The 13,973-nt window shown below is 36.0% G+C and overlaps 1 protein-coding gene across 3 annotated transcripts in view; it reads right to left on the bottom strand.

Moving 5' to 3' along the window:
- Nucleotides 1-1,391: 1,391 nt before the first annotated feature.
- The window catches only part of MIB1 (MIB E3 ubiquitin protein ligase 1), a 47,304-nt gene continuing 34,722 nt past the window's right edge, over nucleotides 1,392-13,973 (bottom strand). For 2 of the 3 annotated variants that reach the window (XM_081952998.1, XM_081952997.1), the window contains exons 14-21: nucleotides 13,592-13,678; nucleotides 12,504-12,665; nucleotides 10,599-10,780; nucleotides 9,267-9,459; nucleotides 8,351-8,429; nucleotides 6,065-6,178; nucleotides 4,959-5,059; nucleotides 1,392-3,955 (exon numbers count right to left, since the gene is read on the bottom strand). In XM_081952998.1, coding sequence (XP_081809124.1) covers nucleotides 3,815-3,955; nucleotides 4,959-5,059; nucleotides 6,065-6,178; nucleotides 8,351-8,429; nucleotides 9,267-9,459; nucleotides 10,599-10,780; nucleotides 12,504-12,665; nucleotides 13,592-13,678 — 1,059 coding nt within the window. In that variant the 3' untranslated portion in view covers nucleotides 1,392-3,814. Of the gene's footprint in view, nucleotides 3,956-4,197; nucleotides 4,340-4,958; nucleotides 5,060-6,064; nucleotides 6,179-8,350; nucleotides 8,430-9,266; nucleotides 9,460-10,598; nucleotides 10,781-12,503; nucleotides 12,666-13,591; nucleotides 13,679-13,973 lie in introns of all 3 variants that reach the window. The other variant, XR_014175379.1, reaches the window with a different exon arrangement.

The raw sequence follows: 13,973 nt of genomic DNA, 5'->3' as shown, positions 1-13,973 counted from the left end.
AAATGAGTGTGCCTTGTCATTTTCCACTGTATATTGTACGCCAAAGAAATAAAAACTGAAACTCCTAGTAAGCATATTGTACTTTTCCCACATTAGCTATGAAATAGTGCCAGCCACTTTGTAAGGTTTTGCTGGTTGTCCCTTTTAGTTCCAATATATACAGCTGCAGAAAAACATTGGCACAGCGTAAAGCAATTCTCAAAGTGAGGGGTAATTATGCCCAAGAAGACAATTTGGGCGTATCCGAGTGTATATATGTAATGAAGCATTTAGTAATAGCTTGTTTGTGAATTCAAGACTCGCCATTTATGTGATTGGGACTGCTGCTACTGAGATGTAAAACATGAGAATTGGAGGGTTTTTTGTGAGCCTAATGATATTGAGACTGGGAAAAGGGATAATGGGGTCAAACAATTAAAGAACCATGGTTGTTAAGCACTGGAGTTGGCACATCGCCAGAGATCTTGAAGGAAGCAAACTATATGTTCCACATACCTTGCTTGTTCTGCTGCCATTTAGTTTCCTGACAAAATTATAATATATATTTATAAAATAGTTTGATGTGGCTATCCATTTCAACTTTCAACTTGCATTTTAATACAAGTAAAAATTCAAATCCAACATCTAGTTTCATATGTTTTAACAATTAGATGCATTATACTAATGTTAAATAAATCTATTTAACTACTTAACTAAGGAATCTCGAAAAAACTGTGTCCTTTTGCTTGAACATTATTAGCTTAACATAATTATCATGCAATCTAAAAGTTAAGATTTAATTTGAGTCATATATTTTATTTGAGGTCAGTATAGCACTTCTTATCATTCTTTCCAATATTGAACATCTTACATGCATTATTGTTTTTTCTTCCATTTGATTGGGTTTGGTTCTTAGACACTGCAGGAAGAAGGCAGTTTCTTCTGCCTTCTCAATATTGACAGAGAGCGAGCCATCCTAACAGTATTCCAGAAACTGGGGAAGGGCTGGATATGGACAGTAAGTCTGTAAGCAACAAGAAATTTGGCTACTGAATCTTTGGTTACTATCCTTTGAGGGGGGGGGGGATATTATTCAACACATATATATTTAGCATATTTCCTAACATAAACTTGATGTCCCAAATCAATTTAAACAATTGTTTATATTTAGATATTGGATATCTCTGAATTATTCTATAAATAAATACTAGTCTAAAAATATTTCTGTATATATGCATGCTAATGTCTGTGGAAATAATTAAATTAGAAAGACTATTGTGCAAGTCAGGAATGAATTTCCCAATCAAAACAAAAAGAATGTTCTAAAAATGTATAATTTTGAGCATATTTGACAGAAAGTGAACGTAAAACAATTACAGCTATGTTGGTTCAGGAGGAAAAAAATAACCAAATTCTGTAGTTGGGGTAAATAGTTTTATTGCAACCAAAATGCCATAAAAGGATATGCAAATGCTTGAATTCTCCAGAACTCTTTTTCAGATAAGATGTTACAAAAAATAGGAAAGAGAAGCAAGAAAATTCAAAAATTAAGCTGGATGTTTTAGCTATGAGATCTATACTTCATATGAAATTAGATTAAATGGCAAGTGATAATGGTGCCACGTTGCATCTAATATTCAGAGATGGGGAGAAAAAAGATTTTTCTAGCCCTTTCCCAAGCACAGTTGTGAAAAAATTCCCAATCAAATCCTGGCAAGGGCTATGAAGGAACAGCAATAAAGAAATATTATAGTGATTATAACCACCAACTTAAAACAGTGGTTTCTATTTGGTTTGTTCACTGATTTAACAGATTTATACTTCATTCCCAAACCAATTTCTTTGCTTTCATGCTTCCTTTTAAACTAATATAATTAAGTTCCAGAGGGCCAATAATGTTAATGCAGCTAAAAAAAGGTTATGCTGCAAAATCATGTCATTCTTATCTATGTTTATTAAGAATTAAGCATAATATACTCAAAAGGGTTTATTCCAAATTTGTATGTATGCAAATTTCATTATACCAATACAGAAATCTGGATATCTGGCAGTTTCAAAAGTTAAGTCTTAAAACACTTTAATTAGCAAAAATATTGTCAATATATGAGACATTTTACTAAATGAATCTCTACAACTATATATTGGTGTAGTGTTCTACAGTATATCAGGAAAGGATAACTTAAAAAAAAAGAGAAAACCTTGCCCTCCAAGGGCTGCAGAAATAGACAAACATAATTCCTGGGAAGGGCAGAACCAAAATATTAAGCCCAGAGAAATTTTAGGAGGGAGATGCTGAAAAACAGTATGTTAGTGTAACCCTAACAGAGAAATAATGTGCCTATTTTCAGCCTTATATGCTTTAAGAAAAAGATTTTTTTTAAAAAAAATTAAAATTAGAGATACAGGGAGGCTGCTGGGCCAGGAAAAGTTGGTATAATACATGATCAACACTGCTACAATGCAATCTGCAGACATTTGCAGTAGCAGTAGCAACTAAACATACAAAAAAACAACTTGGCAAAGATTGGTAATTTCACCAAATATCAAATACTCCCACAAGCAATTTTCTTAAATATTTTTTGTATTAGTTAAGAGAAACAGCAACTCATATGCTTATAAGAATTCACTGATGATAAATACAAGAACTGGCACTTCTGTCAGTTAAAAATGTAAAAATCATGCATCATCTTTAGAAAGTAATTTAACATTTGGTGTTCCAAGTATATCATACTACGGAGTATTCAAAACATGTCTTAAGTCCTTCCATATTTCTATTAAAATGAAGATATTAACGGAATTATCTCAAATCCCAGAGGGATTGATAGTAAAGGCAGATGACAAATATTGTGACATTTGCAAAAATAATGAACATTCTAGCTCTAGTTGTTATATAATCTTGATATATATTTGCTTTTTGCAAAGTAGTTAACTAGACTTACTATAATTTTTAACTAATTCAATATTCATTGACTTAAAACAAAGTCTAAATATGACAAATTATGGATATAACCCTGTAGCCAGAAAGCCTCTTTAAAACAATAACTACGCAAATAATATAATGTATTTTGTCACTGTCCTAAACATTGGTTCATCAGGTGAGATTCAAAATAGCTTTCAGGCATAAGAGTTTGCTTGCGCAGTTCTCTTTTTATTACTAGTAACAACCTGTATTGTTTTCAAACACATCTGGAATTTCCCTGAGTTCTGGAGAAAGTATTTCTGATAGAAAATTATAGAAGGATCAATATGTCATGAGAATGCATGCTAAATTACTTTTGCTCTCCTTTTTCTTAAAAAACAACAACAAATAAACCCACTGACCATGCAGAATTATCAGCTTTCAGATTTTAAAGGCAATATGTAATACTGAAATGCTATTTAGTTATTATGTCAAATGTTTTAATTCCTCAACTTAGCTAGATTCTTTAGCTTGTTGTTGTAGTTTGACCGACATTATTACTATGAAAATTAGAAAATTAAAAATATTTGTACACAAAAGCAACTGACATTATAAAAATTAATATCATTGAAATTAAGAGGCTACGTGTAAAACAAAAATGCCAAGCTAGAAAATGAGGATTATCCCTTTAACATAAAGGGGTTCTGGAGAAGAAGATATAAACAAACTGTGTTGGTAAGTAATCCAATCTTACTTTAAATTTCTTCATGGTAGAAGTTGATTGTGCAAATAATAATCTGTGTTGTAGACATCAGCATTTACAATGTAACTCTTCCTGTAATGCTAGACATATCTTTACAACTACCTTTCATACCAATTTATGGGGATCCTAAAAGCAAAATGTAGTCATGTCACAAGCATAAGACACCTGACATTTTAATACAAAAGAATTCTTCGTTCAATAGCCTTTCGACAGATAGGACATTCACTCATTCGATCCCCACAAAGCTGACAGGTTCCATGACCGCAGAGAAAGATCATATTCTTCAGGCGGTCCAAGCATACAGGGCACATGGTCTGTAAAGAGAAACAAGGAAATAAACGTTTCCTTGGATAGTACAATAATCAACTATAGTACTTAATCTTGTACACATACTTCCAGAAAACTCAAACTGCAGAAACAAATGGCAAACACTAAGGAGAATTAACATCATTCTACCTTAAAGTAGTTTAGCTTATATTTAATGCACTATTTTAATACATTATTATACAGAACTTAGAGAACTATCAAATAAGAAATCACCTAATGAAGGACTCACATTATACCATGGCGGTTACAACTGCTGAAGGTGACTATGCCCTAAAGCAGAAATGGGTAGAGGGAATGAGGGATAAATAGATTTATTATCATGATGGATACTTCCCAAAGCAGTAGCATCACGGTAGAACCTCCTCACTTCCCTAGTTCAAAAGAAATAGAGTTGAATTTAACACTGCTCTCTATTAAGGCTTCAAAGGAAAGCCTCACAAGCACTGGCTATTTTTTTATTATATTTCAGATTGGTTTATTTCAAGAAAGTGAATGTCTTCATGTCTGACAATAAGATACAATGAAAGGAAAAAACACTCTCCCAAATTTTTTTTTAAATCTCAGGCAAAGATATACAGTATTTCCTGATTTTATACTTTATAAAGTAGGTATCTGCAAAGATGTTTGTCCATGTAAAATACCATTTAAGGTTTAATGGAAATAATGCCTCAAAATCTTTAATCTTGCACACCCACTGTACTTACATTATGCTTTTCTAAGATATAGAGATATATATTTCTGTATATTTTATTTTTTAAAAAGTCAGGAAAATATCTATTACTCAAATAATATTTATTTAGCCCTTGAGTTAGTGTTGACACCTGGTGACTGCCTTGACAAATCCCTAATGTTTATGGAATCTAGTAAACTTGAAGAATATTTTGTCCTCAATATGTGTATTATTTGAGTTTTTCATTATGTAGCACTTACCCTGCAAATATTCACATAATTGTTTTCTAACAAAGTATATTATTGTCAGATTTAATTTACCTGTTCCTTTATGTCCTGCAACTGCTGCTGTAATTTCTGCACGTCAGCATTGACATTAGTATTATCCTTATCCTTCTGCAGAACAGGAATGTTTCCACTTGCTAAATAATGCACAGAGGAGGAAATAATGACAGACAATGCTTGAAGAATCATCATCATCATCTTCATCCAAAGTTACTTCAAATGTTCATCTAGCCTGGTTGATATATTTTCATTTGTGGATTTTAACAGTTTTTTTTTTACAGCTGATATTTAAAAAACCCACAAATATATGTATCAGTGGTGAAATTCATTTTTTTTTACTACTGGTTCTGTGGGTGTGGCTTGGTGGGCGTGGCAGGGGAAGGGTACTGCAAAATCCCCATTCCCTCCCCACTCCTGGAGGAAGGATACTGCAAAATTTCACCCCCAATATGTATCCATCGTACATACTAATCTTCTGAATTCTGAAATTGAGTAGTTAAAGCTTTAAGTACATAAATCTTTATTTTATGTATTTGTTAGGCTTATATACAGCTTTCCTCCTCTTTCCTATTGCAACAACCTGTGTGATACAGTTTGCTGACAACGAATCATTTGTCCAAAAATCACCCAGTGAGCTTCTATAAATAAAGATAGATTTGAACTTGACTCTCCCCAATGCCAGACCAGCATCTTAATTATTACACTATATTGACAATGTCTTCTAATCACTATCACTTCTTTGGAAATGATACATAAAGAAAGAGTTCATGCATTTTTCTTATGAGAAAAGGCTGGAGGGTGTGAAGCTCTATTTCCAAAGTGCTGGAGAAAAAATGTAAACTCAAATGGCTTCGTGCATTGCTTTTCAGTTTCTCAAACTTATTAGGATATAGATTCAACACCCCTTTGATTTGATTCATAGGTTTCTTAGTTAAGAATTAAGAATAAAATTCCAAAGACTTCTAGCTAAAACACTACAATGGTTGCTGCTATCATGTATACATTCTATTATTATTATTACAATTATTACTATTATGAAAAAGGAGAAGGAGAAGGAGGAGGAGGAGGAGAAGAAAGAAGAAAGAAGAACAACAACAACAAGATACAACAACTCACTAATGTCAACAACAACAACAACTCACTAATGTCATCTATGGTATCTTCGGTACCTTTCCCACCACAGCACATAATAAAAGGAACTCTTCGTTCTACCACTGCCCGACATTGTACACATTTTTTCATAAGGCTGGCACAATCTGCAAAGAAAAAAAATTAAAACTAGTATGCCTTAACCAAACTTAAATTCAATTTTAATAGATAGAAAAAAATAACCAGGAAACAATCTTAGGTGAGTAACTGGAAGATAAAAGGTTTTTGCCAAATATAGCAAACTCAAAGATCAGCTTTTATATACCATATTTTTCGGAGTATAAGACACACCGCCGCACCTTAATTTTGGGGGAGTAAAACAAAAAAAAAGTTTCTGCCTCTGCCTACCAGCATCCATCAGTATTAATCTGGCTAGCATCCTTGCAGCAAACAGCAGGTGGAATACCCCCAATCAGCTGTTCCAGGCTGCAGGGATTGCCACATACCATAGCAGCCTCTGTGACTCGCATTTTCGGGTGGTTCCAGGCTGCGGGGATCCTCACTTCCACCTGGATTTTGATAACAATCTTTTTATCCATTTAAAACAAACCCTATCACCCTATGCTATTTACTGGATGGGATGGGGTGGGGTATGATTTTCATGGGGGCAGAAGAGGGACTTGGCACAAAAGGCTCCACTCCTGAGACGCCCTGTCTTCCTACCTATAACCGTAGGTTTGAAAGCCTGGCTTTCTTGCAGCAAGCCCGATAGAGACGCAGCACTTTAGTCCTTCTGGACACTGCCATCTCATAAACACGTTGCTGGGCTTCCCAGCAAGCCCCCTATACCTTTGCTGCTCAGAGGGGAGCTCAGGCGAGGGAAGAGCGTGGAATGGGGATATCCCCCCCCCAATCCTGATCAAGCAGTCCTTGCAGGCCAGCTGTCAGGGGAGCAATCCGTGTGTTTCTCCTACCAGGAAACTTTGTAATGGGAAGAGTGTGTGTGTGGGGGGGGGGGGAACCCCTCCGGCTGCGAATGTTTTTGGTATCGGGAAGGAAAGTTTTTTCAGGTGGCAGCACCACTATTCCCTCCCCAATTGCAAAAACGGCCTGTGTAGAAAGCGGCAGATCTGAAATGAAGGCATTTCAGGTGGTAGATCTGGCCAGGAGGAAAGAGAAAGTGAGTCTGCAATGCCCACGTTCGGGAGGGAATAGTGGCGCTGCCACCCGAAAAAGCTTTCCTTCCCGATACCAAAAACCTGGTGTGAGGAAGGCTGCTTTGGCTCCTGTTGCCAAGTACAGACTTCACAGCTGGAAAGGGCTTCTCTCCCCCCCTCCCACTCTTCCCATTACAAAGTTTCCTGGTAGGAGGACCACATGGACTGCTCCCCTGATAGCTGGTTTGCAGGGACTGCTTGATCAGGATTAGGGGGGGGGGTGGATCCCCATTCCATGCTTTTCCACCCCACCCCACCCCCGAGCTCCCCTCTGAACTCTTCCCCACCATGCGTGGACAAAGGCAAAGCAGCCAGCGGCAGGGAAAAGAGAGGAGCCCGGCAGTGGCAGCTTTCCCATCCAGATGGAGCAGAATCAGAAGCGGAAGCAGTTCACCTTCCGCTCAAACGGCTGTCATGATAATAAAGCTGTCTTATTGTACAAATATATAGGGAAGAGGTTGGTGGATTTTCAACTGGGCGTGCAGAAGGTAGCGGATCTGAAACAAAGGCGTTCAAGGAAGTGGAGATCACAGCAACTGTCTTACGCCTCCTGTGCAGTGCCCGCTTCACCAACCGAATCCTGACTCTCATGCTTCCCAGGGCCGCTTCAGGAAGCAGCAAAGGTGTAGGGGGCTTGCTGGGAAGCCCAGCAACGTGTTTATGAGATGGCAGCATCCAGAAGGACTAAAGTGCTGCATCTCTATTGGACTTGCTGCAAGAAAGCCAGGCTTTCAATGTCTACAATTATAGGTAGGAAGACAGGGTGTTTCGGGAGTGGAGCCTTCGGTGCCAAGTCCCTCTTCTGCCCCCCTGAAAATCATACCCCACCCCACCCCACCCCACCCCACCCTGTCCAGCATGTTTTAAATGGATAAAAAGATCGTTATCAAAATCCAAGTGGAAGTGAGGATCCCCGCAGCCTGGAACCACCAGAAAATGCGACACGCAGATCGGGAGAGTGGAGGCTACATTCGGAGTATAAGACGCACACAGATTTTCACCCTCTTTTTTTAGGGTAAAAACGTGTGTCTTATACTTCGAAGAATACGGTAATAACCACCTAATGTCAAGTCAATTTAAATAACTTGTTGGATTCCTCTTAAGAAACAACTGTTTACTTACTTTCACAAGCACACATGTGTCCACAAGGCTGAAAGAGTACTGCAGCTTTTTTATCTGAGCATACAACACATTCTTCAATCTGTAAAAACAAAATAAAGTAACTTTATAGCATTTAGTTCTTCAATTAAATGCTTGTTAAGTGGTAGGAAGACCTATTAAAGATAACATCTGGCATGTAGAAAGACAAATTTTCCTAATGAATCAGTATTGTTTCTGCAAAACTAACTTTGCAGAAGTTTCAAAAATGATAGAGGATAATCTGTTACACACTGTATGTTTCCATACTTTAAAAAGTGCCTCACTGAAGTTTCCTGAATAAACAGTAAAAGCAGCATGAGTGATGGATTGATAACTAGTTCGAGAGAATGAATCAAGTGACAATGTTCAAAGCTAAGTAAGTTCCCCAAATCCCACATAAGGCCCATCACTTTTTAATTTGCTCATTCTTATTTAGAATTAGGAAAAAACCAGAAGGAAGGAAAATTTGCAAATTACTGAGGAAAGAAAAAGAGCTCCTATGTTTTAAACCCAATCTAAGTGAGCTAACAACACACTTAAAAATATGATTCAATGTACATATATGCATACACATCCCTGTATATACTTCTGTATACAAGTAGTTCTGGACTTAAAACATTTGTTTAGTAACTATTCAAAGTTGGAATGCTGAACCAGATGTTCTGGTTTCACTAAATCAGGACTGTATATGCTAGATTTAATAGAATACATCGTTAAATAAGACTATGGAGAGAACTACTGTTGTAAAGATAATTAATTACTTCTGACAAGAGTTTAAACTATAAACAATTGGAATATCTGTTCTTTGTTTAAGCATTTGCTATATGTTTCATTTTAAAGGTAAGGAATTACCCAGTATTTGACTATACTGAAATGATGAAATAAATTAAGCACACACCTTTGTTCTTGATTGAACATGGTCTTTGCAAATGAGGCACTTCTTGACTCTTGGTGAACACAAGGAACAAGTAGCAATGTGCCCACATGGCCCAAATAGAGTATCTCTCTTCATGTCAGAACATACCATACATTCTTCTAAGGTTTCAGAATCATTGCTGATCATCGAAGGACTCCGGGAACCAACCTGCCCACTAAACACAAGCCTATATTCAGATATTTATGTATACACTGAATATAATATCCAAAATTAGGAGTATTATTAACATTTGCAATGATTTGTAATTATAAATTTAGGAAAACAACAATATGATACTTTCTGACAATTTTACAGAAAGCATTTTAGGAAATGATGGCCGAGTTTGCAAATTTATCTGCTGACTTGGAAGGACATCTTGATGAGGTCAATAGGACTTTACCTCTCAGTTGTAAACTGAGTTGTAGTTCAGTTTCAGTTTATTAAGTTTCAGTTTATTAAATTTATAAACCGCCCCCTCTCCCCGAAGGGACTCGGGGCGGTGTACAGACAATAAATATATAATAGACAACAAAGCAAAACACAAAACCCCAGACAAAACAACTTAAGCACACAGTCTGTACAGTAACCATAAACTAACTGATAATTAAAACCAATTAAAATACCCCAGAATTTAAAAATTTAAAATGCCATCCAGGAAGGTCAGGATTAGATTGTACTTATAATTACGATTGGGCCAGGACAACTAATTGGAACAAGTGGGTCTTGAGTTTCTTACGGAAGTTCTTACGGAAGTTACCACCTGGCTCAGTTAAAACAACCAAATCACTCTGAAGATACAACAGTAGATATTTACATAAAACTACATAAAACTCCTTGTACCACATCCTTGACTTCAGCCCTGTTGCTGATGTCTACCCCGGGAGCCAAAGGAGCTCCTGTCTTGGTTCCTATCACTAGGTTGAGTGTAGGCCCTCTGATATGAGAATGAGGTAGACGCCTGAGCATTATCCTGGATTGTTTCCTGAAGGATCCAGATCCTTTCTTCTCATTCTTTTTGTGAGTGCGGGGAAGGATCTTTCACTTATCTTTAGTCTCTATCAAAAAAATTTCCAAGGAATCTCCAAAGAGAGCCCCCCCCTTTGAACGGACTTGAGGCCAGCTTCCATTTTGCCTTCATGTCCGCCTGCCAGTGGCGGAGCCATAGCAGGCGGCTAGAGGTTACATTGGAGGCTAAAGCTCGGGAGATGAACTTTGCCGCGTTCAATGAGGCATCCGCACTATCTAACTAATCTGTACAAAATAGACTATGTAGTGACATGTAAGTACTGTAGAGTAGTTCCTTGTAATACAAACCTGATTTTTTCTTTGTGGCATTTAGCCAATGCTTTACAGAGGCTAGGATCAGGACATAAGTCAAGGGGTGACTGGCCCTTCTTGTTACGAATACCAAGGTCAGCTCCATTGGCTGCCAGGAAACAGGCAATAGATGCTGCACTTTTCTTCTCTGCTCCCTGAGTCCCCAGTCCCATTATCAACTGAAAGAAAGTAAACAAGCAACTTCTTTGAATTTGTATTCATGGGCATAAAATATCATCAAAAATGTAAAAAAAAACAATCTGGTACCTGTGTGCAGGTCTATTTACTATTGATAGATTTTAGTAAATGCAGTTCTAGAATGCAATGTTGTACAAAATTAAGATATCTTTAGTTTGGATTTCTTTAATCTCTTTTGGGTCTCTAGGTATTTTTGGAAAAGTGTGTCTGACATGCTGACACCCTCATAACAGGCTTATCATGTGGAAGGAATAACAAATCGTCTGCCCCCTACACATTTTTTGTTTCAACAAAACAGACAAGTCAATTTCCCCAAATCATTTCTAAGTAATTTCTTCCAAAATTACGTCTTTCAACATAGTTCTCCAATTTTTCTCCATCAAGCACACTTTTTTACTCTTTGGGTTGCATATATATATCGTATTTTCCCCCTTTCTTCTATTGCTTTCCTCGCTTTTCTTTTCTTTTCTCCTATGCCTGATTTCCTCCCCTGCCTTTTCCTTCTACTTTTCCCATTGTCTATCATCAGCTCACCACAAGCCCCCCACCATCTTTTTTTCCCCATTTTACTTTCGGTTGGCTGGCTGGCTGGCTCAAAAAAGAATTGTGACCTCTGGGTCTGAGCAATGCTCTCCATGTAAGCCCTAATACAATTTGGCAAAGAAAAGAGAAAAACCATGCCTATTAAGACTGAAAATCTGAAATTTCAAAACAGAGTTTGTTAAACACTAGAGAAAGGGAAGGGCGGAAGAGAAGGAGGAAATGCTGACCTAATTTATGCTGAAAAATCTTAAATCCTATATTAACCTTTTATGCATTTTTCTCCTGTCAGCCCTTTGTCTGAAAGGGTCCTTTGTCAGAGTTTTCCTGATAGTTGAGACCACAAAACCAAATTTATGGATGCTAATACTACTTTTATTATAAGATTACACAAAAACCTTGCAAGTCTGAATGAGTCTCTCCCCTCTCTGCCTTTACATTCAAGAAAACTAGGGAGGGTCAAGTCTGAGGTGATTTCTCAAATTACATTCCTGCTTTGGACTCAGATTTCTCTTATCAGACCATTGTCTTGATTACAAGCTGTTCTTCCTGATCCTCAAAGTTATTTTCACTATTACAATTCTGACATTGTTCATATTTTAAAATTCAACAACTAACCCTCCTGCTAGCACTGTTATAATATTAATGCAACATTTCTCTGCAATCCTTTTTAATAACTCTACTTTAAACTAGTTATTGAATATAAAAGAGTCAATACATTTGATTCCAATACATAAAGGAGACATATACATTTAATATTAAATGTATATGCTGCTTGATCCGAGATACTTTTTGCAACAGAGATGTCATCACACATACTAAATACTTACAATTTAATATATGGACATATATGGACACACACACACACACCAAACTGCAAATGTTTTAGGTTACCTCTATTCAAATTATCTTCTTTAATTATAGATATTGACATTTAAAGATTTCAAATGTCAATTAAATGAAATTGAAACATTTAAAAACTTTTAATACAGCTTTTGCCATATACACATCCAGGTTTATTGTGTTATCAAGTAGTATTTACTTGCTGGCACAGAATCTTTAAAAAACTCTTTTCAGAGAACAGAAAGCAGATCAAGGCAAAAGAGCCTTTACAGCCCACTGCAAAGACAAAATTTAACAGAGAAGAAATAAAAGTTTTCTTACTGTATTCTTGGAGGGCTCCCAAGCTGTATCAACCTTGCCCACATCTTGCATGTCTTGAAGCTGGCGAAGCTGCGACAAAGTATGATGTCGCAGGGCCTCATGCAGGGGAGTATCCCCATCTTTATCCTGAATATCCAATTTAGCGCCCGCACGAACGAGAAGCTGAAAGCAAATAAAAATTTCAAGATTTTAAATACCATTTGCAATAAATAGAATTACATTTCTGAAAAACATCTTGAAAATTAAAAACAGCTCATAAGCCTAGCTATTCAAGGCTATTAAAACAGTTTCTTCTTAATTAGATTGTGCAGCCTATACTTTAAACTTTCCTTTTACTCTTATTTTCAATAACTGATATGCTTACTGAATATAAATTAACCATAAATATGGTATCCAAAAGGAAATTGCTCCAATTCTCTATTATTATAAATACATGAAAAATTACCAACATGACCAATGCAATTTTCCAAATATGTTGGTGTAATGATATTATATGCAAAAATATTCAGAAACATAAACTCAAAGAATATGGCAAGCAGATTTTAATAATTACATTGAACCAACCTCTATTTTATAATCAGTATCTTGCAATTAAAAGTTGCAGTGTATCTTTAATCAATAGTCCAACCACTGCATTCCTCACCCTCTTTATTTTCCAGATCCTTCTAATAATTTGCTTCTTCCTCTATGTTCATTTGCCATCCTCTTCTCTCTTACCATGATTATCACTTCTCCCCACTCAATCTCTATAGTGTGGTTATTAGGTAATAGAATTCACTTATATATCTCATGTGCTTGGAGGATTAAATCAGAAATAGAATAAGCAGTGTGTTTTATTTTTGATCAATATTAAATAAATTGATAATATATTTAAAAATAATTTAAGCATGATATATAAGTGGAAAAGCAACCAGACTCTCATTTAAACAGACCACATTTCCTATTAACCTCTCTGAAAGGAAAATAAGAGCATGAAAATGGAGAGAAATTCTCTTACTCCACAATCCTTTTAGAAATCCATTTAGAAATATACAGCACTACAATAGAGTTGATAAGTACATTCTTATAGTACATTATTATTGCCTTACCCGCACTATTTGAGTGTGCTGTCTTTCAACAGCAAGGTGCAGTGCAGTTTGTTGATTTACATTCTGAATATCCAAGTTAGCTGTGCCCTGAAAGAGAAATCCCAAATGTTATTCATATTAATTGAACTGAACTATCAGGATAATTCACGAAAGGAAGTATATGATAGCATAATTAAAAATTCTAGACTATTATTTCTCCACTGTTAACACCAACAAAAAAAACTATACATGTATTTTATGAAACTGAATTAATGTTCATATTATTTTTATTTTGTATTTATCAATATTTAGCATGAATCAATATTTGATATGGAAAGTTTATGAAATGTTTCATTTGTTGTTTTCAAAATTTGAAAAGAATTTGATCTATTGAAATAACTTA

Source organism: Natrix helvetica (genome assembly GCF_964273705.1).
Source record: "Natrix helvetica genome assembly, chromosome: 4".
In the NCBI taxonomy this organism is placed as follows: domain Eukaryota; kingdom Metazoa; phylum Chordata; class Lepidosauria; order Squamata; family Natricidae; genus Natrix; species Natrix helvetica.
Note: the sequence above shows the minus strand (reverse complement) of the source record. Positions and strands in the feature narration are given on the sequence as shown.